The sequence below is a fragment of the Chenopodium album genome, chromosome 21, assembly GCF_948465745.1.
Source record: "Chenopodium album chromosome 21, dcCheAlbu1.1, whole genome shotgun sequence".
Classification (NCBI taxonomy): Eukaryota; Viridiplantae; Streptophyta; class Magnoliopsida; order Caryophyllales; family Amaranthaceae; genus Chenopodium; species Chenopodium album.
The window spans coordinates 41144820-41171356 of record NC_137854.1 but is presented as its reverse complement, the minus strand read 5'-3'; the positions used below and the strand labels follow the sequence as shown (position 1 = coordinate 41171356).

General features: G+C 35.4%; 4 protein-coding genes across 5 annotated transcripts; all 4 read right to left on the bottom strand.

Annotated features, from left to right (window-relative positions):
• Nucleotides 1-205: 205 nt before the first annotated feature.
• LOC145602354 (uncharacterized) lies at nt 206-5498 on the bottom strand. Of its 2 annotated transcripts, XR_014104537.1 has the most exons (3): nt 4336-5498; nt 1472-1551; nt 206-556 (listed from the first exon to the last, which is right to left on the bottom strand). XR_014104537.1 is itself a non-coding variant. In XM_081658545.1 (2 exons), the coding sequence occupies exon 1, from the start codon at nt 5372-5374 to the stop codon at nt 4355-4357; it is 1020 nt and encodes a 339-aa protein (XP_081514671.1). In that variant the 5' UTR covers nt 5375-5494; the 3' UTR covers nt 206-556; nt 4336-4354. The 2 variants fall into 2 exon arrangements, 1 of the variants encoding a protein (XP_081514671.1); XM_081658545.1 differs by lacking the exon at nt 1472-1551 and having other exon boundaries at nt 4336-5494.
• Nucleotides 5499-6182: 684 nt separating this feature from the next.
• LOC145603045 (uncharacterized) lies at nt 6183-7583 on the bottom strand. The gene is made up of 2 exons (XM_081659173.1): nt 7053-7583; nt 6183-6784 (listed from the first exon to the last, which is right to left on the bottom strand). Exons 1-2 carry the CDS (start codon nt 7350-7352, stop codon nt 6284-6286), a joined length of 801 nt encoding a protein of 266 aa, XP_081515299.1. The 5' UTR covers nt 7353-7583; the 3' UTR covers nt 6183-6283.
• Nucleotides 7584-12762: 5179 nt separating this feature from the next.
• LOC145602265 (uncharacterized) lies at nt 12763-14563 on the bottom strand. Its single transcript, XM_081658447.1, has one exon. It carries the CDS (start codon nt 14149-14151, stop codon nt 13072-13074), a length of 1080 nt encoding a protein of 359 aa, XP_081514573.1. The 5' UTR covers nt 14152-14563; the 3' UTR covers nt 12763-13071.
• A 4659-nt stretch (nt 14564-19222) lies between these two features.
• LOC145601870 (protein argonaute 7-like) lies at nt 19223-23220 on the bottom strand. The gene is made up of 3 exons (XM_081657954.1): nt 22640-23220; nt 21014-22238; nt 19223-20908 (listed from the first exon to the last, which is right to left on the bottom strand). Exons 1-3 carry the CDS (start codon nt 23079-23081, stop codon nt 19453-19455), a joined length of 3123 nt encoding a protein of 1040 aa, XP_081514080.1. The 5' UTR covers nt 23082-23220; the 3' UTR covers nt 19223-19452.
• Nucleotides 23221-26537: the final 3317 nt, after the last annotated feature.

Here is a 26537-nt window from a genome sequence, read left to right as displayed (position 1 = left end):
TAAAGTTTACTATTCTAAAACATAATAAACGAATTAGATTTTAGAGAAGTAACTACTCTGTACAACTCTTGAGACAAACACAAGACAAAAATTTGACCCAAAACAACCCACTTGCCAGCCAGCCCTAGCTGCAGATGCTCAATTAAAGTTGCACATCCATGTATGGAACATTGGAATATCTTAAACAAATTTTTATGTACAGCCGTTGATCTTAACATAAACTTCGTACAAAGTAATTCTTACATTGTCTCGATTGTTTTTTACAGAAGTTAAACGATCAAGTCTTTTACTTTCATGCCTGACTATAAATATAACATCAGAGTTACAATGAGATAATGGAGAACTGCTAATTAAAAAAAAAAATACTTGTATAAAGATTTAAGGAAAAAAAAAGAGCTAAACTATAGTCGATTAGACAGCATATGAACAATGGACGCTGCTGCAGAAATGAGCTAATTTTGGCAGAGCAATACTTTAAAGGAGACTTGACTTTGGCCACACCAAAATATCATCAGCACTTAGAAACATGCCACCCATTGCAAGTCGCAGATCAGTCCTGGAGAAGTGTACATTTGGTTAGATATAAAAGCTGAGATAATATGGAAATGCAAAAACTAGTGAAATGGAAAATGTTCTCAACACATTCATTCAGTCTACTCATCTGCTACAAGAAAGAGAACCTCGTTTCTTACACTTGATGGAATGAATTTTGAAAGTTTGGTGCTCCTACAGTACATCCCAGCAGAATTCTAATACCCCTGTCCCTATAAAATGCTCCATAAACCACATCTGATTTGGATCATCTTTAATGAATTTAACTAAAATATCATTACCTTCATAACTATCCTTCATAATTTAAGTTTTTTCAATTATCAGTGTAATCTTTCTTTGAAATTCTAGTAAGGCTATTGGCTATTGGCTATCATAAAGGGTATTATGGAAAAGGCCAAATTTCAACATATTAAATTAAGACAGGCCTATTTTTTAGGACGGACAGGCTAAAATAGAAATTTAGCCTAGTATTTTGGACGGAGAGATATACAGCCATAGGCAAGGCCGCAAAATTAGATTAAGACAGAAAACAGTGGCTGTTCTCCCAAAGAGGGTTCAATTAGCAAACCATCATAATAATCTCTGCAGTAAAATGAATTTACAAAGAGTCAATGCATACAGGTTTCTGGCACAAGAATTTAATTGGCAGAGCTCCCACTAGTTCTCAAAAACTGGCTAAAATGGGCACGAAACTTTATAGAGCAGACCCTACAATATGAATTATGGCTTTTTAGAAAGTATGACAAAGGTTATGGCTTTTGTGGTCCATATACTCTGCTCTGGAGCCCTCAGCTCCCAAAATTAGTGTTATTCCAGCTTGTGTAGTTCAAGACAATTTCTAACTCAAAAATTTCAAAAAGTAGAGTCAGTGATAGATAAACTGCATAGATGGGGAAAGTTGGTTAAAGGACATCATCACCTTGCCAAATTGTCAGCCTTCAGAAATAAGCAGCTGAAGCATAACACCCAGAATACACCAAGAAAGTTGGAAGCTAGTTCCTGCAAAGCTTTAGATTTTTGGCCCATAATAAAGTTGAAAGAAACCATCTAACAAAAAAATTAAGTTTCACACCAATGACAAACATATCATTTGTTTCTAGAATTGTACAGCCAGCATTTTATACTAGACTGCTAGAACTTATATTGTTTAGACCATAAGTTCCCTGAGAGATTTTTACACGTGCCTTAATGCAAATAGAGGTAGTTGAACCCAAAAGTACTTTTTACTCATTTACTATTTTTTTTTTATTTGAGCAAAAAAAAAAAAAAAAAGAGCAAAAAGAAAAATTCTCAATGGTAGTCCTAAAGTCTTAAACAATTGCTACACTGAAATGGTAACCCTCGCTTTAATTTATTTTACAAAATGATCCAGATTATAATTTTTCTCACCTATGACATTAATGAGGGTTCTATTTTAATCTTGTGATATTAAAAAAAACCCCTCCTCCCACAACCTTGCTAGCAAAGCTTCTAATGAGTAATGACCACCTAACAAACCCCACCGACACCACCATCACAACCCCTTTTAACCAGCAAACTCTCCCTTCTTCCCCTTGCTCTGTTTTTTTCTCTCCTCTGTTCAGGAACGGAGATTTCAACTTTCCTCATGAAAAGAGATACCCCTTCATCTTCATCCTTTCTCTCCTCTTGCTCTCCTTCACTTTCCCCCTCATTTCCAACTCTCAGTCTTCCTTAAATATGGTGGTAGAATGCGACAGAAATCTGCCAAAACACTACCCCCCATCAAGATGCTGAGAATACAATGAGGAAATGTGGGCGACCACCGAAGCCGAGGAAAAATGTGGTTGGTTACTGAAGCCAAAGCAAGAAAGGGTAAGGGTGGGAGCGGGAGGTAATGGTCCAAGTGGTGAGTTTGTCCAGGGGTGAGGACCATTGTGGTGGAGGTGGGGGTTAGGGTTTTAGGCTGGGTAAGGGTAAGTGTGGGGATTGGGGTTTCCGGTTAGCTATGGTTGATCCATGGAGGAGAGAGAGAGAGAGAGGGAGGGGGAGGGAGGTGGAAAGTGAGAGTGATTGTGGTGGCAGTAGCGGCGTAGGAGACTGTAAAGAGGTTGTGAGGAGTAGAGAGGTGATGATGGCAAGGGCATTTATCGAATTTACTTGTTTATTTTAATTATGGTTAACATTTGAATTAATTCTAATTCAATGAGGTCTCACTAATGTCATAGGTGAGAAAAAATTGTAATTAGGGTAATTTTGTGAAATAAAAAAAAAATAAAAAAATACAAGGATTACCATTTCAGTGTAGGCGTGTAGCAATAGTTTAGGTTTACCATTGAGAATTCCAAAAACAAAACCTTGGGTGCACCTAACTCTAGGTGCACTCGAGTGCATATAAAGAATTGCTTCCTAAAACCATGTAATATCTTTAACTACAGAAATTAAGTGATTCGAGAGAGAGTTCGAGACAACGTGAAAACTAATTTCTGAGCAGAGGGTGCACAAAATGTTAAGTCTTAAACAAGAGTGCTCATCCATGTGGAAAAAAATAGTCCACTTCACAAATTGTGTGGCAATTTACAACGGGTACAATCTATCCCAGATGAAGAGAGGAGCTAGGGTAAGAAATCTAGGATTTGGCATTAACCCAAAGGTTATAGAAAGACAAGAAAGCAGCATGTATGATGAGGTGGAGTAGCCAGAGTGATGCCTTGTGTACTCATGGAAAATGTAATATGACTAATATATATTGCCTTGTTCTGCTGAAAGAGAAGCCAAACAACTGATCTACTAGCAATCTAGTAATTGTTGCTCTCTCTTTCGCTCACCAAGAAACATAATAGACCAAGTAGAAATTAAAATCATGAAGTTCTTAAGTGAAACTATCTCAGCCAGCATTCGGAACAAATGTGGATACATGACCTACCCCCTCAATTCCATGAATTTCTACCCACTATCCATTAAGGGTCATTCTATATAGTTATTCATTTTTGTTAGGGAAATTCTTGTAATACGGAGTATAATTTTACCCCAACTTGGCCCACTTTTTGGGACCACTTTTCTTATCACACGTTATCTCTCTAAAAAATAATTACATGTACCAAAATTCATTAATTCTTCTTAGTATGTGTATCTACAATAAATGGGAAGAACTTCGTGGAACAAATGGAGTATTAGAAATTCATTCACATGCGCAAATATGTTCGTATTTGTACAAAAAAAAAATAGCCATCAGCTAGTTACACTGAATTATGCCCTAAACAGTCTTAAATTCTAACGGTACTCCAAGCTAATGATTTCTCTAGTCAAAGGATGCAAATTGCAAAGGCATTTGATCTATCAAAAACTAAAGGATGCTAAAAATCAAGATAATAAACTCATGTATGACAAACTAATTGAACTCCAAGAAATATTATGAAGAGAAATTTGTCTATCATTGTTAGCCTGTGCTGATGAGGATGTTCACTAACAGCAATTTAACTTGTGCTAAGGTAAATCACCAAAGCAAAGCAGCAGCAACATGTAATGAAAATGTGGACTACAAACGAAATTTGGAAATTGTCTATTTTTTTTCATACAGGAGCATTTCAGAATCATGGCAAAGCAGCTTCACTTTAGCTACACAATCTTATTAGTTGAGACTACATTCAGACATTTAAGGGGTCAACATATTTCAGGCATTGATATCACTTAGTCATTTTTTCTCCTTAATATCTAAATATCACTCCTTTTCCAACAATTCTTGATTGAATGAAGCAATATAACAAAGAATAAAGAAATTCTAGCCAAAAATTATAGGATTAGCATGACTGAATTCAAACTAACCTGAAAGGAAGAAACTAGCTTAATGCACATAACAAACAATGTGAGGGACCTTCTGATCATCAAAGGGCAAGCTAACATAATCAGCAGCAAACTCATGAGCAATCTCCCCGGCTAACTCGCCGTGCAAAGCCTTACAATACATATACAAAACCGTCGTGGCGGCAATTCCATGAAGCAAAAGCACCATTAAAACAGCAGTAGTTGCCACAATTCTAACAGCAAATGCCCATGTATTCCACCCATCCTCCACTGCAATCGAATCGCCCCCGGAAACCAAACTAATCCACAACAACACGAGCTCGAAAAACCCAAAGAATACAATCAAAGACAGTGCCACCCATCTCATCCCTCTCACCAAACCCTTGCTTCTAGACATGGGTTGAAACCCCCATTTTGATTCAACCACAACAATCACATTAACCAAAATCCAATTCACCCCAACATAAATCAAAACTAACCCTAATAAAACCGCCCCAATTAAAGAAACCCCATAAAAGTAAGGAGAATTATACGAAAATTCACCTTCAATTACCTCAATTCCTTTGACACCCAGAAAAGCAAAAACACCAAACAACGCAAAAATCAGAAAAATCACAATCTGGGCAGCAATAAAAGTAACCAAAAGAGGGAAAAACGAGCGAAGAAGAGAAGCAATCGCAGAAACAAGCTTAACGGGTCTACCATAGAAGCCATGAAAAACAGAGAAAGTAATAGACCCAAAAGCGAGGAGAGAGAAAAGGAGGATAAAGGCAGAAAAGAGGAGAGAGAAAACGAGGGTTTTGTGGTGGGGTTGATGGAAAGTAGGGTGGAGAAGAATCGGAGGTGCAGCGGAGTTATGGCGGAGGAGAGAGACGATGCGATTGGGTTGAGGGGAAGTGAAGGTGTGAAGAAGAGTAGGGAAGACAGAAAGAGAGAAGGAGAGAGGAAGAAGGAAGAGAACTGAAAGGGCTAAGAAATGGCGGGAGTGAGCATTGATTATGCGCTTTGATTCAGTGATTACTCCCCAGAAATCTACCAGAGATTGGGATGAATCCTCCATTGTTGTTAGCTTTCCAAGAGGAGAGAGAAATTGAAGGAAGAAAGAGAGAGAGAAATTGAAGGTGTTGGGAAGAAGAGTTTTGATGAAAATTGAATTGGTGATGGTGAAGAATGATGAACAAGTCTGAAAGTTTCTTCAATAAAGACAAATCTGAGAGTGAGATGATGGATATGGCGGGGGTGGAGGTGCGGGGTCCACCTGTATCTGATTTCGTGTCAATTTGAATGATCGGATTGGATTGAGTGGAGATTAATTTTTAAATTTGAGTCCTACCAAATTTTGGATTTTTTTTTCCTCACCCTCAGCGATATATAATTTGATTATTTTTTTTTTTTTTTTAATATAAAAAACATATAAGAAAAATGTATCAATTGGTTGTTGGTGTAGTGGTGATTGAGACTATACTCGGTAGAGAGGACTCGACCCAGAACTGATCTCCGAATCCGAATTAGCCCAAAAGGTGAACCGTTAAGAACAAAAAATATATATATACCTAAGAAAAGTGTATCGGCTAGAAAACGAAGGAAGTATTTCTGTGTTAGTTATGATTTATACTATATATATAACTTATAAGAGCATCCAACAGTTTGTTATACAATAAATTTTCTTTTAAGAGGTCAAGGATTTGAACCAGGTCTACATAGTGCATAGACGTTCTTCGAAAGACCTTTTAGTAAATGTCAACAACGGGTTCATAAAGCATACAAAGCACTCAAACTACTAAAAGTTAAAGATTTAACAAGGAGAACAATTAAAATCGCTGAAAAGAGTTTAAGTACGTGTTTTCATTAGAAATGTCGTGAAGATAACTAGAAAACGAATAATAATGTTAAAAACTATGATTAAAATTCCACAATGAATAAATTGATGAAAAGAGCAAGATCCAAAACAAAAATCACTAGCAAATGATCACAGAAGAACAAGGCTTTCCTCGTATGGAATTAATTGATTAAGAATACCGGTTTTTGTAGGGATTTGCTTAAGTTTTTGATTATGAGGATCAGACGTCCATACTAAATCGTTAGCTAACAACGATGGATCCTCATTGTTATCGTCTTCATCGTAGTATGCTCCATAGAGGAGTTGGCGGAACAACCAACCCTTCTGTGTCTGCACTTCAAACAAAAGAGTCCAAGAACTGGTGTTCCTGTACGCCTTCTTACACCACAATCTTATGCTTAGGGGTGTAGGATCATATGGAATCACACACACCATTGTGTCACAAATCGCGAGCATGTTTTTGTAAACAAGGGGTTGGTAACACCGACCTTGACCTTTATATGGTTGCATCTGCATTGGTATTAGGTCGAAGTAGTACAACTCCTGCCTCTCGACATGGAAGCACATCATTCTACGATAATTATCCGAGCAATGTATTACTGCCTTGTTTTTCTCACTGGTATAAACCACCTGTAAGTTTTTTTTATAGCTTAGAATTAGTATCGTTCAATGTGAAAATCGTAATGTAAAACTTTATAAAAATATAAGATTTTATTTGGTATTCAAAGATTTGGTATGAGCCATTCACACCACTTTCCATAGATTTTCAAACATCATACCTTGGCAACCTTGCAGATTGAATTTTGAAATATTCGATTTTTTTTTTGTATATATATTGAAGATTATTGTTTCTAATTAAATACAGAGTAATTAACAACAACAAATTCCGAAATCTTACCCAGTGAAAAGCTCCATTGAAATAAGTCCCGGAGTCATCTTCTGTTACAAGGCGTCCCCAATATTTAAGTTTTGCTTTGAGTCCGATTTCAGTCCAAGCACTCGTCCTTAGAGAGTAAAGGAAAACACGATCCTTGCCGTGTTCATCTGTGGTGATTACGGTAATCTTGTGATCACGATCATTGGAGGCATATCCAAATCCCATCAACATACTCATGGTTCTGTATCTATCCCTTGAAGGGACATGTAATGGATGGTCCACCCTCTTATATTTCCTAATAGAAGGGTTCCACAAAAACATGAAGTATTTCTCTTGCAACCATCTGCTTTCTGGAACATAATAATCTCCGTTGGGATGAAAAAGACATAAAACCCCATGGGATGATCCAATTATATTTGTTTCCCAGAAGTTTCCAGGTTCTCGATCTTCCAGAGGAAGACGGCATGGTAAAGGCTCTTTAGAAGTGAGGGATTCATCAAAAACCCAGAAACAATCTGTGGTATATAGTGGAAATATATTTCGAGGCTTAAAACAAATCAAACGACGAGAATGAGTGTTATTTGAATTCAAGTGACAAAGCTTAAATTCATGGCTGTGGCCTGTGGGTAATGAGAGTGTACCAAGACTTGCAAACGCTTCGGAATCTCAGCAAGGATTTCGAGGGGAGTTTTTGTAGAATTTGGAGAATTATGTCTTCTGGTATATGAGTATGATAATCAGTAATTGTAGTTTCCATGAAGATTTCAGATTAATGGGAAGCTGTTAAATGACTTATCAAAAATTCCTAACAAAGGATATACACAAATATATGCACAATAATATATCTTATTTACACAAATATATCATAACAAAGCGTATTGTAATTTCAAAAACCAATCTTAAAAGCCTATGAATAATAGGTCCAACATGTCATTTAAATCTTGTATATCAACACAAACTCACTACAATAAAAATTTGTAAGCACATAATACCAACTTGTATAATTAAAGCCTAAAAAATCCTAATAACAATATTATTCAATTTCGAGTACATTAATTTTATACTTTGTATCTTCTATCAAGTTAGCACCTACTGCCAAAGATAAGCCTACAACTGTTGAGCATTAGCTTCAACTTTTGATTTTTTCTCTGTAAGCAAAACCGTCAGCATAATTAACAAAGTTTGCTACGTATCAATTTTCATCTCCTTCTTCCCATTCAATAAAAATAAAGGATGCCCCTCTTCCCCTTCCATGTTAAACCTTTCTATTCGCAGATATGAATCACTATAGCAGAACATTGGACCAATTCTAGATTTCTAGACACAATCAACAGTCGCTGCTATAAAGATGGCAAGATTATGTTTAGACCAAGAATTTGGATATATAACAAATTCTGTCATCCTTTTTCCCTTCTCCGTTTTACACCACAACGACTATAACCTCAATAGTCGTAAACTCATAATTTCATACTAGCCATTAGCCATAATTTCGCATTATTAACCTTTGCCCTTTTTTCTCTCTCACTTGTATAAGCATGCATCATTTTCAAGTTGATGTGGGATGATATCCCACTATACTTGGAACCTACGTAAGCAACTTCCTTTAAGCAAGATTTCCCAAAAAGTTACACTTCCCATGGTTCCTATTTTATCAACCAAACTCATAGATTTCCTATTTCCATAGTTTATACTCTATATATACGGTAAACTGTACTACTTAGCCAACCTAACCCCCATATGTATATAATGCTCCAGTCAATAATTAGAAAAAAGATGCAGACAACAAAGAGCTTGAACAAGTACTAACCTCATCAGTGACATAGGGGCAAGGAACTAAGGTAAAATAGAATTCCTTACTCGTACTTTGTCTGCTTATGGCAAAACTCTGCAAGGATTGAACATAATTTTCCTCTGGCATGCAGAAGCAGATGTAGATGATAATGGATATTGCGTACAGTAACTTTTCAAACAAGAAGTTATCTTCCTCTCGAAAAATTACCTGTCTTCTGCAGGAGGCAGAGACCAAGCAATATTGGACCTATCACTGCAAGTTAGTACTACAGGCCTGTCGACCAGAAAACATTGGAGACTACTATCAAATTAAGTCTATTAACACAAGTCTATCAGCATAAAAATTATTGCTAGTTAGAATTGTGACTTCTACCAAGATAAGTCTTAGGAGACTAATACCTTAAGAACATTTCAAATCAATAGGAGTATAAGATCATTTTTGTCAAAGCTGGCTTTGTAGTTGTTTGTACAATGTGCATAGTCAATTCATTGTGCATAACATTATCAATTCATCACAAGAAGATGCCTAAATTCTGTAATTAAGTTCACCATGTAAAATTGCAAAATTTTAGGAAGCAGTGAGAGTATGAAGAAAAATACTGTGGTTCATTCATGATTTATGTTACATCACAAGATCAAGCACGGAACAATCAGATGCTAAGGTGACAAGTATAATAAGACAAACCATCATGAATCCTGGATCAAGGAGGTATATCTGCTTATGATAAAGAGATCAGCAACCCTCATATTCCCTTAGTGTTAGATTTGAGTCAACAATAAACAAAACTGGTACTAGGAAGCATGCAACAAGAAAATTGAGCATAGATAAAACTATGAATGTAGCACATCGAATAACATTATTTCAGGGATAACTAGGATTTTATTGCATTATCAATGGAGACAAAGAATTTAGTTTGCGGATTGGTTCTTGGAATGTGGGGTCTCTTACGGGAAAATCAGCAGAATTGGTAGAAGTAATGAAAAGACGACGCGTGAACATCATGTGCCTCCAAGAGACAAGATGGACAGGAGAAGGAGCTCGAGGCTTGGTTTTGGGGTATAAGGTATGGTATGTTGGGCAAGAAACGAGCCACAGAACAAGGAATGGTGGAGCTAGGAACGGAGTTGGTGTGGTTCTCGATGAGAGGTTGGCAAAAGAGGTGATCGAGGTCTATCGGAAGAACGATAGGTTGATAAGGCTGAAGTTGCTATGTGGCAAGGAGATTGTGAATGTTATCAGTGCTTATGCTCCCCAAGTGGGTTTAGATGCAGAAGAGAAACGACAATTTTGGGAGGACCTAGACGAGGTGGTGCAGGGTGTCCACCACTCAGAGAAGTTATATATTGGAGGGGATCTAAATGGGCACGTTGGGGCGAGCCGAGATGGCTATGAGAGTGTCCATGGAGGCTTTGGGTATGGGCAGAGGGACGCCGGTGGTGAAGCTATTATGGATTTTGCCCAATCATATGATTTAATTTTGGCTAATACTTGGTTTAAGAAGAGGGATTCACACTTGATAACTTTTCGGAATGGAGCAAATGCAACTCAAATAGACTTCCTGCTCACAAGGAGCATAGATAGACAAAGTTGCATAAACTGTAAGGTTATCCCAGGGGAGAGTGTGGTCACCCAACACCGGCTATTGGTAATGACTATTCGTCTGAAAGAGAAGGCGAAGAAAAAAGTTAGACAAGAAGAACCAAGGATAAGATGGTGGACCCTAAGGGATGCAAAAGCTAAGGTTTTTACAGAAAAGGTAATTGAAGAAGCGGATTGGGATGGAGAGGTGGATCCGGACATGACTTGGTTACGAATGAAGAACTGTTTCCTAAGAGTGGCCAAAGAGGTCTTAGGGGAAGTAAGGGGAAGAACTTCGGTACAGAGAGATACTTCGTGGTGGAATGAAGAGGTGAAAGCAGTAATTAAGCAAAAAAGGGAATGCTATCAAGCCTTAGGAAAATGTAGGAGTGATGAAACCTTTGCAGCGTATAAGGAGGCTAAGAGTAAGGCAAAGGCAGCTGTTCGCCAAGCAAAAGAAAAGGCATATCAGGAGGTTTATGAAAAGCTTGATTCCAAGGAGGGAGAAAGGATCATTTATAAGATGGCAAAGAGAAGACAAGAGGCAAGGAAGGATATTGGCATGGTGAAGTGTGTCAAAGATAAGAACCAAATGGTCCTAGTGCAAGAGGAGGGCATCAAGGACAGGTGGAAGGGGTACTTCGATGAATTATTTAATGGAAGTAATGGAGTTGTGATAGGAGATACCTCTATGAGTGATGAAGAAATCAACATGGAGTATGTGCGAAGGATTAGGAGAGTAGAGGTGGAGATTGCACTGAGGAAGATGAAACCTAAGAAGGCGGTTGGCCCTGATGGGGTACCGATAGAGGTGTGGAGGTGTTTGGGTAAGATTGGTATTGATTGGTTAACAAACCTTTTCAACAAGATATGGACGGCTACAAGGATCCCACAAGATTGGAGGAAGAGCACCTTGGTCCCGGTTTATAAAAACAAAGGAGACGCTCAAGATTGTTCTAACTATCGAGGAATTAAGCTTATGAGCCATACTATGAAGTTGTGGGAAAGGGTGATTGAACAAAGGTTGAGGGCATGCACAAGCATTTCAGATAACCAATTTGGTTTTATGCCTGGGAGATCTACTATGGAGGCAATCCATTTGATAAGACAAATGATGGAGTTTTATAGGGTAAAGAAGAAAGATCTTCATATGGTCTTTATTGATTTAGAGAAGGCATATGACAAGGTGCCAAGAGAGATACTTTGGTGGGCAATGTTGAAGAAAGGTATCCCACGAAGGTATGTAGACCTAGTTAAGGATATGTATCGGGATGTGTCAACAAATGTGAGGACATGCGGAGGGTTGACAAAAGATTTCCCTATTACAATCGGATTGCATCAAGGGTCTGCATTAAGCCCTTTTCTTTTTGCAACGGTTCTAGATGAAGTAACTAGACCAATTCAAGATGAGGTTCCATGGTGTATGTTGTTCGCAGATGATATCGTTTTGGTGGATGAGACTAAGGATGGGGTTAATGTCAAGTTGGAGCAATGGAGGCAAAGGTTGGAATCTAGAGGGTTTAAGCTAAGTCGGAGTAAGACTGAATATTTGGTATGTCGTTTTGGCACTCAGAGGGGGACAAGCAATGAAGTGGTGAGTTTGGATGGAAAGGATTTGACCATGAGTGAATGTTTTAAGTACCTAGGGTCGATCATCCAGAAGAATGGTGACATTGATCAAGACGTGACCCACAGGATTAAGTCAGGGTGGCTTAAATGGAGAGCGGCCACGGGAGTGTTATGCGACCGCAGCATTCCCTTAAAGTTGAAGGGAAAATTCTACAGGACTGCCATAAGACCAGTGTTGCTCTATGGTACAGAATGTTGGGCTTCTAAGAAAGAGCATATTAAAAAGATGGAGGTTACGGAAATGCGCATGTTAAGGTGGATGTGTGGAAACACTTTAAGAGATAGAATCAGAAATGAGGTTATTCGCAAGAAAGTAGGTGTGGCGGGCATTGTAGATAAATTAAGGGAAAATCGTCTGCGTTGGTTTGGACATGTAAGACGGAGACCCGAGGGTGCACCGGTGCGAAGAGTGGAAGAGTGGGACCATGGAGGGATTAAACGAGGAAGAGGGAGACCAAAGATGACTTGGTTGGAAGGAGTGAGGAAGGATATGAAGTGCATGGATTTACGTGAGGATGAAGTTTTGGATCGTAAGGGATGGAGGAGAAAGATTTATGTTGATGACTACACGGAATAATCAAATTTGGTTCATGTTAGCCGACCCCACTTTTGGGATTAAGGCTTTGATTGATTGATTGATTGATTGATCAATGGAGACAAATAAAACATACATGTATACCAAATCGATTGTGGGGGAAAGCTACATTCTAGTTATCAAATACCCAGAATGTTAAATAATAAGATGTATAACTTAAACCTAGAAAAACATTAGTTACCGATTTTCAGCAGAAATCATTCCTAATGCACGTCATCCTTTATATTCATTGTTCACAGGTCACATAGTGCTGAGGCAGAAAGCCAGGCGTACAAAATTTGTATACTCAATAATCAAAACCATTGCTGGCATTCTACTACACGAGTCACAGCATCCTTTCCCGAGATGTACAATCAAAAGTTCAATTCACTTCACCTTCTTTTTGGTTAGGTCTCAAGATAGGTTACATTTGGATCTCAAAAGAGGCTTATGTCAAAATGAACCATTTAATTAGCTTGATTCTCATTATCAACAGTGTTTGCCTTCGGGGTTGCAGTAGCCATTTCCAAAAGTGACTGAGCTTCTTCATTAGCAGCCTCCAAACTATATGACCGGCAGCTAAAGTAGAAAACTGCAGTCATCATGTAGTCAATAAGCACTACAAAGGAATACATGATCACCAAAAGTGGCCCTTCCCATATTCTAGATGACCCATCTCCATAGCTCAAAGTCTTCACTCTGTGCTCAAACAATCCTTGTACAAATGCCATTCCTATCGTCGACACCAAATACATAAGAAGACCCACTTGAGTCTGACCTCTAATCAGAACAAAAGACCTCAATAATGCCTGAGGTCCAGAAGCATCCTCCAAGACTGAGATCACAACCGCGACATTGCAAAGAATTATTACATTTGCAAATACCACGGAGAAAACAAGCCCAACAACCATGCCTGGATAGACAACTAAATCCGGTACAAACCCAGATATCAAGAACACATTACAAACAGCAACAAGAATAACAATGAACAAAGTAACAACTCCAACAATCATCATACAAGCCCATATATAAGTCACAACAACCCGCCTCCATAACTTTCTAACAATCACACAGAACTTCGAGGCATCGAATTGTTTCTTTGAGTAAGTACAATCAACCGAATACACAACAGCCGCTTTCGATACAAGTGACAATGTGACATATAAAAAGAAGCACACAGCAGTAGAAACGGCTAAGTCAGCAAACTTTTGACATGATTGCTTAACAACAGAACTAAGAGGTAAACCACTAGCTCTAGCAATCAATAACAACCTAATACTCAATCTTCTCACAATAGTATGATCAACTAACAAATTTGACAACTGAACAGCAGATACAGGACAAATTAACAATGCTGCAATCCCCATAAATCCACCACAATTATACCTCAGAATTCTCACTGTCTCTCTCAAAATTTGCAAAACACTCATTGAACGAAACTGATCATTCAATTGGGTACCCAAATCAAGTGGATTTTCCATCTGGGTATCTCTAGATCCTTCGATTGATAATCTCTCTAACCTAACTTTACCATCACAATCTTCCATTTCTCCCCTTTTAAACTAATTACAGAAACTAAGAACTGTAAAACAAATCAAACCCAGATACAGCAAAATGTTAAAATAATCGGATCTTAAAATAGAAAAGAATTGCTTACAGAATTAAGACAATTATAGATCTGAGAAATGAGAGAAAGCCCTAGAATTCATGGGAAAGTGAGAGTACCAAGAATATCGAGAACGTGAAGATTGAGGTGATGGGGAGGAAGAAGGGTGGAATTTGTGCAAAACGTGAGTTGGGGTTTGGAATTGATTGAAGAAAAAGGAGATTTTTGTTATTGTAATTGCTGTAATAGTTCCAAAAAACAGAGAAGAACAGAGCACGTGTTTTTGTAAGTGTTGCGATTTCTCAGTGAAAGGGGTAAGCAAAGTGTCGGGAGGCATTGCCATTTGCGCATTTGTTTATGCATGAGTACATGACCCTTGACCAGGGTCTATGGATGTAGTCTGGATCCTCTATAGGAAATGAATCGGATGGTTCGTAGCTCGGAAAATTATTGTATGGTTCAGGACTATTGGTTGGATTTGGTTCCACGGCTAGCTACGAAGAGTAGATATTTCGTTTATTGTATTGTTTGATTGAAAAAATTTAATTTGATTAGAGGTCACTTATCAAAAGTTAGTTTGAAAACCATAATCATTAGAATTATCAATAATAAATGTTTACAATAACATAGCTAATCTTGATTATATATATTGATTGTTTAATTAAGTAGTATATTGACATGGTTTAGGTGGATCTTGTTAAAAATAGTCTTAAAAATTATTGGGTTTTTCTAAGCTATACCCCTAAGGTATTCGAGTTTCTAAGGTGTACCCATACTTTTTCAAGTTTTTAAGTTGTGCCCCTCAACTCACTACCATTAATGAATGGTACCCTCCTTGGGACTTCCACGTCACCTAAAGTTAACTGTAAATTTAATAGAAAGATGATAAAAGGTAATGAAATGGTAGGAGAAAGAAATCTTAGCCACCGCAACCCTAATAATGAAAACTGAAGCCACGAAATTACACTCTCAAATAATTTTTAAACAACTAATAAGGGTACATTTTAGTATTGATAAGGAGTTGAAGGGCACGGCTTAGAAACTTGAAAAAGCATGGGTACACCTTAGAAACTCGAATACCTTAGGGGTATAGTTTAAAAAAAAACCCAAAATTATTTATGTTGGTTAACAATTAAGGCCTTAATACTAGTGGAGTATGGATACTATGGCCTGCTAAATTAAAGATGTAACTCATTTAAGTTTTATGTTTTGCTTCTATTATTACTAGAATGTATCTGTGATGATACACGAGATATACTCTATTTGAAAAGTATACTTAGATATTTTAGTTCCCCAATCCCGACATGTGACGATACTGCAAACACAAGTGAATTGGATGTGTGTTGTTCATATTCTCCACTAGAAATGACAGACCTTCAAAGTACTGCAAAAATCTAAAGTTCAATCTATCATTTGTAGGAGGAAGTACTTGTTATGCATTTGCAAATGCATAATAAATACTAAAATATTAAAAATTACATGAAAAAGAGAGAAAGAAAGATGAGTGGAACCACTTTTAATTATACCATTGAAAGCTTATATAATACCATTGGTTATTTAGTGGTACTATATATTCACGTAGTCAGTACCACTAAATGCATATATAGTATCACTACATACATACATAGTGCCACCGAATATTCAATGGCACTATTTGATCACCCAATGATACCATCAATCACTCAATGATACAACTCTACAGTCAGAATATATATTGCGTGTAATTACGCCCTTACCCCTCGTTAGGCAATTGTTTATGCATAACCATACTTCCTGTAAACTCCCTCTCCTTTGTAGAATCTGTATTGATTACAAGGTTTGCTTAACATATAGGTAGATTTGACTGAGTATTGTCAATCCATGGAGAACATCCGAAACGTAGAGTTTGAAGGAGCTCTAGCGCTTAAAAGCATTGAAAGGACATATTTCATATTGTACTCAATCTTTTTCATTAAAAAATAAGATCTATCACCACATTCAAATTGACCTTCTTATTAGAGGTAACCTACTCTCATGAATTTATGATGTATGTGAAAATAACCTAAATAATTAAGTTGAGAAAAAATTATTTTCCTACTAGGATCAATAATTTAAATTCCCTCTTTTGCAATTTAGCCAAAAGAGATTATCAATAAGGAACGGAGGGAATAATGGATTCACTGGTTTAGAAATTCAGGCCTGTTCTTTTAACGTAAGAGAACAGGCCCTAAATTCAGTTAGCAAATCAACAATTACACTTTGATAGATCAATGGATTCGCTGGTTCAAAAATTTTCAAAAGTGGGACTAATGTAATACTTCAACTTACTAATCCCCTTCCCCCCCACCCCTCGTGAATTGTACCAACTATATGGTATCTTGCTTATTGTTGCATACTCCCTCTATTTTTAAATACTTGCTCTACTTTCTTTTTTCGGCCGTTTTTAAATACTTACTCTATTTCCTTATTTGGAAAGCTTTTACAATATTTAATTCATTTCTCTTACCTAATGGATCCAACAACTATCATATTTTATTAATTCCATATTCTCTCTTCTTCAATTTCTCCACTACTTTTGCTTTTTACAATTTTTTATTCTTCCACTAACCCCACTACCTCTATATTTTATTAATTTCTCCAATTTCTCTTAAAACTCCGCGCATGGAGAAATGAAGCAAGTATATAAAAACGGAGGGAGTACTTTGAAGAACATTTCAGCAAAAAAAAGTGGTTCATAAACCTAGTCTAAATATAGTCATTAAGTATTTGTTAGAATAATATAGATTTTTAAATATCAATTTTTTTTTATAAATTTTACATTTTGATTATTAAAAATAATATTGGTAAATTTTTACATTGTCTATTATGCCCGTCAAAGTAAAGTATAGGCGGAGTTATTACGAGTAAAATAGAGGGGGGAAGAAACAAGAAAAACATGCTCTTTCTACGTAGCCCTTGCCCCTTGGTATTTGCTCCAATTTAATTTTAAGACTCGTCGTTGAAGTAGGCGTAAAACTAGCAGTTGAATAGTAACGAAAACAGAGCAAAAGAATTGAAAATGTGGGGGACACAACAATACGTCTATACTCTATACAAGACCTAAAAGAAGTAGGCAGTGCCATTTCATTTTCACCCTGCACCAAAGTTATTTCATCTTATTTGCAGATTTGCTGCATGCTAATTAAACTACTCGTACACCATTTATGTGGGGAAGACAAACCAAAGATAGATTTTTACGCAAATTGACATTTCACATAGTTTCATTTTCTTTTTTGGTTAAAACAGAGTTTTATTGATACATTGCTTTCCATTTCCTTCTCTTTCCCCAATTTTACTGTCTGCCTAGTCTGTCCGTGCTACTTACATTTCTATGAAGTCGGTAATCGGTATTATACTTTAATTTCCTACCAACAATCACAACATTCTTTCCATATTATATCAACACGGAAGCCTTTGATTTGGATTGCTTAATTTTTCGAAAAATAGTAGCGTGTTGAAAAGATTTAGTTGGAAATAATCGTGTTAAAAAGACTTGGGACCTGTTCTCATTGACTGAACTCAGCTACACTGATTAGAACTGAACTGAACTGAAATAAATATTTTATAAGAGAAGGAAATTAGAAACTATAATCTTATGAGAACAGACCCTTAACAAATTGAAGAGTACACTATCAAAACTAGTTAAGGTGGAAAAGTAAAATAGTACTCCGGATTAACAAAAACAATAACACAAGGAGAAAACAAACTTGGAATAAGGACAGTGGGCATACAAATTACAGAATGAATTTGGCAGTGTCTTTTCTTATTCATCCTGCAAATTATTTTTTGTTGTTATTTGCAGATTTTCGAACTACAGCATTTATGTGGGGAAGCCAAAGGGTTTTACCAAGTGAGTACTACATATTTTACATTTTACGCAATTTGACAACTCATTACAATCACAGATATTCACACAATTTAATTACCTATAGTGAGTAGCTTTTTACTGCCTTATTAATTCCTACGGAGTAGTTCACAGTATAGTCTTTACTCTTTACGCCTTTTTCATACGAGCTTGTTTAAAGGGAGTCCTGTTATGCAAGAACAACTGTATAATAAGGGGTAAGAGTGTAATTATATGTAATGTACAGCTTGATTTTAGAGTGATACCATTGAGTGATCAATAGTATCATTAGGTGATCAAATAGTGCCATTGAATATTTCAATGGTACTATATATACATTCAGTGGTACTAAACTACTAACTACGTGTATATACTATATATAGTATCACTAATAATTGATGGTATTACGGAGTATATAAACTTACAGTGGTATCTTTAAAAGTGGTTCCACTTAGAGCAACTCTAATGGTTGTAGCTAGGGAATTGCTTGCAATTTTAAATAGTGCCTAGCTACTAGCTTGACCATTGGAGCAAAAATATGTGATTAGCTTAGTCAAACAAATTAGCTTGGCAAAGCTAATTTGCTTGAAAAAAACTTGCCAAAAAAAATGCTAAAAGTTAATTAGTAATTAAGATAAAAATAAGATAAAAATATTAAATTGATAATTTAAATAGTAAGCCAATAGCTAACCATCGGGGCTCAAACTAGCTACAGCGATAATTAGCTTGAAAGCTTATGTGGCATGACAAGCTAATTTGACAATTACCTTGCCATTGGAGTTGCTCTTACCTATTTCTCTCCTCTTTTCTCTCTCATCCATATACTTTTTAATATTTTTTATATTTGTTATACATTTACAAATGCATACCACTGCATTAGTACTTCCTCTTTTCCATACTATATATATATATATATATATATATATATATATATATATATATATATATATATATATATATATATATATATATATATATATATATATATATATATATATATATATATATTCCCTTGCTAATATCTTAATTGATGAAGTATTAGGAGTAGTGTTCAAGATCTAAGGTACTAGTTTATCGTACAAATCTTAAGCATTACGGAATATGACATAAGGAAAAAAAATAAAAAAAGTACTTGTAAATTCGTTGAAATGATCTTTTTTGTCCATATACAAACTCCCTTACAGCTTACAAGCATACCCATCAGCAAGTCATGATTACAATATGTTTATACTGATTGATACAAATGAATTTCACTAAGATACTGAGCTAAATCAACACGTCACACACTAATGACTAATCTATTTGGCTGTTATCCATAATCTACAAGCTAAACTAGCTCATGTTACTTTCACCAGATAAAAACATCAACAACTTGGTCAGTCAGCAATAAAACATAGACCTCTTTACATTTTCACTTATCTTAGGTAGAGGAGTTGCCTTTGGAGGACCAACCCGAGACATCGTACAAGCTACACCCTTGATAGAACCCATAGATTCTGACCTTTCAAGGTACAATCTGCCCCTGTACGCAGCAAGATGAGCATAATAAGCCGGGGGTACAATAGATATTGGTTTTGTACACCTTACGAATGTGAAGCATAAGCTATAAACCAACTTTTGAAACTCATCAGAAGTGAACTTGCTCTCATCCCACAGAACATGATAGTGTGCTGGCCGGCTTGTTCCCTTCGCTCCCCAATGACTGCATAGATAGAAGTCGAATTCCCTTGGGTGAGTGATCACTGAGTCTACGACAGTCCCAGGAGGAACATTTTCATCACAGAATTGTAAACAATTCGGATCACTTTCATCAGGGAATAGTCTTGTATGGTGCCGCTTCTGTACCACTGCAAACGTGATTAATGGTTTATAATCAGGGAATTTATTACATCCCGCTCTTATTGATTGCAATTCTTCTTTTAGGACTTTATAGAACTGAGTCTCACTAACTCCATCACGAAAGAATATTATTCTTCTAGGAAGACTCTTCACCTCTTGACAAAATTCAACAAGTATTTCACTCACCATTTCTCCAAGATCTTCAATGATCTCTTGGCGGTGTGTTTGTGACCTCATTCTTGACACATACCTGTTTGCTGAAGGCCAGTTTGTGCTGCCAACAACAGCCACAACACTAGGACTACAGTCATCAAGAGGGTGAGGATGAGTGACATCAGCTCCCATAAAGATTATTGGCTCGTCTTGTGTAAGAAGCCGAGGGATTTGAGAGGGCAATGAGTTGAATAGTGCAACTGTGGATCCACCAACTTTAGCATTTATCTTAAGAGCCATGTTTGTCAAGAATTGGGAATTCAATTTACCAAGGTTTGAGTATAAGCAACATTGGCTTACAACTCCAACTCGGGTTTCAGCAATCCTTTTTAAATCTGCATATCCTTTATGTTTCTTCTCCATCAAGCACAGAAGGAGCTGGAGATTGTTTGATGTTGCCCTTTGGATTTTGCTTAGTTTGCTTTCTAAGAGAGTGACATTATTTAGGACATGGATGGGCTCGAATTGTGGGGTGATGGCAGTGGATCTGTTAAGGAGAATGCCCATTTGCTCACACTTCAAGCATAACTGGCTTATAAATTTAGGGACATAAGATTTCTGATCAGGGGTTCCGCCAAAGCTCATCAATGCCCACCTATCAATTCGGGTCCCTTCAACTACATGCCCGCCCAAAAGGCTCCATTGACGATCAATGCAAGAAGGAAGTACATCACTTACTAATCCTCCATTACCGAGCTTCAACTTTGGAGGTCTAAGAACTCTACCGTTCAATCTTGTCATTTCTTTCGAGATTTGTAGATTAAATTCTTCTGCTTTCCCGCCACTACAAGGGACAACAAAAAACACAATGTCATCATACATAGCTTGTGAAAGGAAAGTGGAGATTAGCTACAACACCTTCAACTGATAGTGACTTAATAAGTATTACCTTCTTGGTCCAACCGGTCCATTGACCACTCCATTGATAATAGCTCTTCGTTCTCTTGGTTTTTGACTTCCCATCTTCATTATTTTAACAGTTTGATCATCTGAGAGCTTACCGAGAAACTTTTGCCCTTCACAAATCATGCAAAGCTCCATTGGAAGGTAGCATGGCTTCCTCCTACTGATCTGTAAACAAGGGAGATTCCTGTATTGAATATCATACTCATAATGATCCTTAAAGTAATCTACAAGCTTTAATCTACTGCCATCCCGGTCTTGAAACCAGAGCTTTTCAGTAACTTCTTCAGTCAAGCTATGAAACCGATATTTCTGAACAGCATCTCTATGAGAAACAAAGACCCTCAAGTTCTTCAACTCCTTCTCAACTTCCTTCCTCTCAAATGTTGTTAAACTCCTCTCCTTCCTCTCAGGCAAGTCATGCAAAAACTTAAGCCGTTTTTGCAAAAACTCTATGACTCCAATACTCTCATGAAACGCGGTCACTGAAAGATCTACATTCAAAGCAAGTCCTTGTTGGGTTGGCCTAAGACTTTGAAAAAACCCTCTTAAACCAACAGCTCCTCCTCCAATATCTCTACTCCCTCCCATTGAAACCGAATACATTGATCTTCCTAATGCAATACATTTCTCATTCGGACATTCCCTCAAAACAACATCCAAAGCATGAAGATACTCCTGAGGAAGTGGCACCCAATTATCTCCCTCATTACTCAAGTATCTCGTCAAGTCATTTCCATCTAATTTTGACACAAGATTAATGTTGACTCTAAACAACTTAACTTTTTGCTCAACTCCTTCCTTAGCATTGCCTTCTAAACACGACTTACTATTAACAACAACCGGGAGATTAACAAAGAACTCGAGCCTATTGCTTCGAAACTCAACAGGACTATACAAATTTTTTCTACCATCAAAAGCAGGAGATGCCTCACAAAGCACACCCAGATTATCTTCAACAAATTTCTTCTTAATAGCGCGAGCTACTTCCTTAGGAGGATTAGGAGATATTTCAACATTGTAATGGAAAATCTGCTGGCACGGGTCGAATTTAACACGAAAATGGTTAGCAAGAAGAGATATAACTTGTCCTTCTACTCCACCATTGTCTGGTCTCTTTGCAGCTACTAATGCTTGTGTTGTAGTATCAATAACATTACACTTCTTCTTAATGTTAAGTGAATTAAGTTGCTGCCCAAGTTGTTCATCAGCTGTTTTGTTAACCCATTTGCATTATTAGCTTTTGCTAAAATAAACACATACTTCGTATTACTAAATACACTCATTAATGAAAAAAATAAAGCAATAGAAGAAAAACAACACAAGACTAATCCATTCAAAGGCACTCTCTTTGTCTAAAATAAGTTTATCGCACAAATAAATTACACTATCAACGTGACAATTAATTCTATATATGAACTAAATAACATTCTTTTTTCAAACAGTAACCCCACAAAAGAAAATTAAGAAAGAGTGTCATTTCCGCCATATCCATATACAATCATTTGAATATCTTCAAAAAGTAATGCATCTTTTTTCCATTGCATAAAATAATAGTAATAACAAAAAAAAGGGAAAATAAAAATAAAATCAAAGCAAAAAAATTTGTTACCTTGTGAAACAGGTGAAGGTGGGATTAATGTATGATTATGAGAGGAAGTAGCAGATTTATGGGGTTTAACAGAAGGTTTAGGAAAATGGGTTTTAGGCCTAAATTTGTGGTTTTGTTGAAATGGTAATATTGGGGGTAAAGGAAGGAGACCTTTGTAATTCTGCTGCTGCTGTTGCTGAAGTTGCTGCTGTTGTTGTTGCTGTTGCTGAAAGTTTTGATCAAAAAACCCAATTAATCTGTTATAAGTGTTAAAATGGTGCAAGTGTAAAAGATTATTATTAACATTATTATAATAATTATAGTTATTATTATAATAAGGATTAACAATGGCATGATGATTATGATATTGATGATTATTATTATGATGATGATGATGGGTGTTTCTTCTTCTGTTTTGAGGAGTTAAGCTAGTTGTTTGGTTGGAATTTTTTGTTTCTTCCATAACCAATTTTGAGAGAAAAATATTGGGGTTTTTAAGATTTTATTAAGGAAAATAAAAGATGGGTTTTTTTATGTGAGAAAAATAATAAAATGGGTGTTTTTATGAACTGTGAAACTGAAGTTATTGAAGAGAGAGAGAGAGAAAGTGACTGGTCTTGGGAGTTTAAGGGAGGTGTAGTTCTTTGTGTCTAATGTTGAAAGTGAATATGATGAGTGAGAGTGTGGGGGAAAGAAGAAAAGGAAAGAGGGGGAATATGAGGTAAACCTTGAAAAGTGGAGAAAATAGGTCAATGTGCCCTTATTTGTGGAGCTATGCTATTTGGTTTGTATGGGAATGTGCTGAATTTTTCTGTAGCACTCTTCTTGTTGCCCTTTCTACATTTTCCCTTTGCCATTCTGCATCTCATACCTTCATTTTTTTTGTCCGAACTTATCAACCCTTATCTACGAGTACATATTTGGATTTTGTTAGATAATTAAATATTTTATTAAAAAAATTTATTGTTGCCTAATAATTTATTATAAATATAGTCAAAGTTAAGTCAAATAAATACATCATACGAGTATTAGATAAGGTCAAACCTTGTTTAAATCAGTCTATTTTACCTTATTTCAGGCAAAGAGAATAAGTCCTAAAATAGTACTCCCTCTGTTTTTTTATATGCATCAGTTTGACTGGCACATTTGGCGAAACGTTACTTTGACCATTAATATCTTTAATTTTGTATTAGTAAAAATTCTAACAAAATTATATTATGAAACTAGACATTATGACAAATCTAATGGTATATTATACACTAACATTTTTTTTTATTTTTTAGAGGTGAAAAAATTAAGTCAACCATGATATGTGAATAGTGCAATTGTCAAAGTGATGCATATAAAAAAAACGTAGGGAGTAGATATTGTAGTGTCAATACTAAATAAAATAAAATTACATACTCCCACTGTTTTATTTAAGTGTCGCATTTTAACTGGGCACGTATGTTAGTGCAAAGCTTGACCAATCATATATTTGAATATCTATAAGTAAAAAATACTACCTTCGTTTTTTATTAGTTGACACGGGTTTAACTTGGTGAAGAAAAATATAGTCAAGTGGGATTTTGCTATAATCGTCACAATATATGTTTTCAAAATATCAACTTTTTATAACTTTTGCTTATCGGTAATTAAAGATACCAATGATTGAATTTGTGCACTGATAAACGTGACTAAATAAAATGTCATGTTAACTAAAAAAACGGATGAAGTAAGAAATTAATATTTGGAAACTATACAGTGACTCGATTCCAACAAGTACCTCTACATGACTATTTTTTTTATATGTATAAATCACTAATATTGGTCAAAGTGAATTAAATTAATATTGCAAACAATCTACGTAGTTTATAAAACAGTTAAAAAAATCATAACACGGAGACAAAACAGACATTGAAAAAACAACTAGAAAGAAATATATACCAATTTTTTTTGACAACAATATATCAATATTTAAAAGATAGAGGAATTAATTTTTTTACCTCTATAAAAAAATTACATATCAGTATCTCACCAATATAAGATCTCTAAATCCAATACTACTTCCATAGTTCCGTTAATTTTTAATTGCAACAAAGAATACTTTTTGTGAGATACTATAGTAAAATATTCTTTTATTGCAATTAAAAATTAACGGATACAGTAACTAGCTAGAATTGGGCAAACATTGAAGGGAGTAACAATGGTGCACGTACTTTTAATTTCCCAAGAATAAAAACAAAAGAAATTCAGTGACCTAAATGTTGAAGGGACTTTGTTTACAGTGGGAACATCATTTGTATTGTACACCCAATGACCCAATAATTAATAAAATTCATGAAAAAGGGGTAATACAACAGAGAAATTTGTGCATCTCTTGAAATTATCTAGGATAACCATGATTAACAGATTCATGGTCGGATTTTGAAACATCCACTTGTTGTTAGGTTGTGACTATATTTTTATTATTGAAGTATCTAATATTCTACGAGTAATACACTTGATTTTAACAATATTTTTTTTAATTGAAGTATATAATATTCTAATACACTTGATTTTAACAAATTTTCAACTTTAACTCCGTTTAATTTTATGTTAATAGTAAAATAATTATTAATATTACTTAGAGTAGTAAATAATTTTAACCGGTATGAGATTTGATAGATTTTGTTCTTTTGAACTTAATTTTCACAATTTCAATCTGGTTTATTTCAGTTCTAATTCAAATCAGATTAATTCAATTTAATCTAACTTTGATCAATATTTGTGCTTTATACATAAAAATAATCATAGTTATATACTTCCTCCGTTCTTTATTTATTGACCCGCTTTGACTTTTACACTATTCACCACCCCTCCTTGACCGTCTTTTGTAAATAATATGTAAGGAAAAATATATTTATGTAGGATCTTTTTGGATTCGTCTCAATAAGTACTATCATAATATATAACTTTTATAATTTATACTTATGGATAATTGAAGTTATTGATCATAAAAGTTTTGCATTGACAAACGTGATAAAAGAAACAGGTCACGTAAAAAAGAATAGAGGAAGTAAGTATTTATAAGAATCACCTCAGTGATATGTATAGTTTTTGAACATCAACGTGTTATAATTTATATTCATTGATAATTAAATATATTACCACTCGAAATTTTGCATTAGCATATGTAGTTATCGAACATGGATACTCTTTTTTTTTTTTTTTTTTTTTTTTTTTTTTTTTTTTTTTTTTTTTTTTTTTTTAAACATCGAATAGGAATACCTGAAATAAACAAAGATACTTAGATATTCTAACAAGCTAAACATACTAGGAAATAAAAGGGATGAATAAAAATAGAACTTATCAGAATTTCATATTCAAAGCTAGGTCTAATCAAGAATGAGAACGTTCTATTCTTATATAATATGAGGTCATAGTTTGGATAACATGACATATACTACTGTATATACCATTCATCAGTAACTAGATTTATTGAGACAAGAATATGGAAATGGATCATTCACTTTATACACAATTTTCTTTTATTTGATAAAAAATTAAAGTACCAGATTCCACAAAGTGTTAATTTAATAATTATATAGTGCAGAAAGTGTTGATTAATACAAAATATAATAATTAGCTAGCATAAATTTCCTAAAGATGACCATATTATGTGTATCTGATAATTCCTTACACCTTTAGATTCAGCCCCAAATTTGCATCATCTTTTATAAATATCCATATTTGAGGGGCCATTTATCCACTTGATCAAAGGTTGGTAGGTCAAAAGAGGCTGTTTCTTTTTCAAACATAAATCGTAATCGCTGTGGTTTTCTGTTTTTTGGTTGTTTGTCATTCAAATAATATGATATATGTCATATAATAAATTAAAAATTAGTTAAAATTGTTAATTACATCATGACAATTCTGAAAATTGACAACAAAAAAGTTA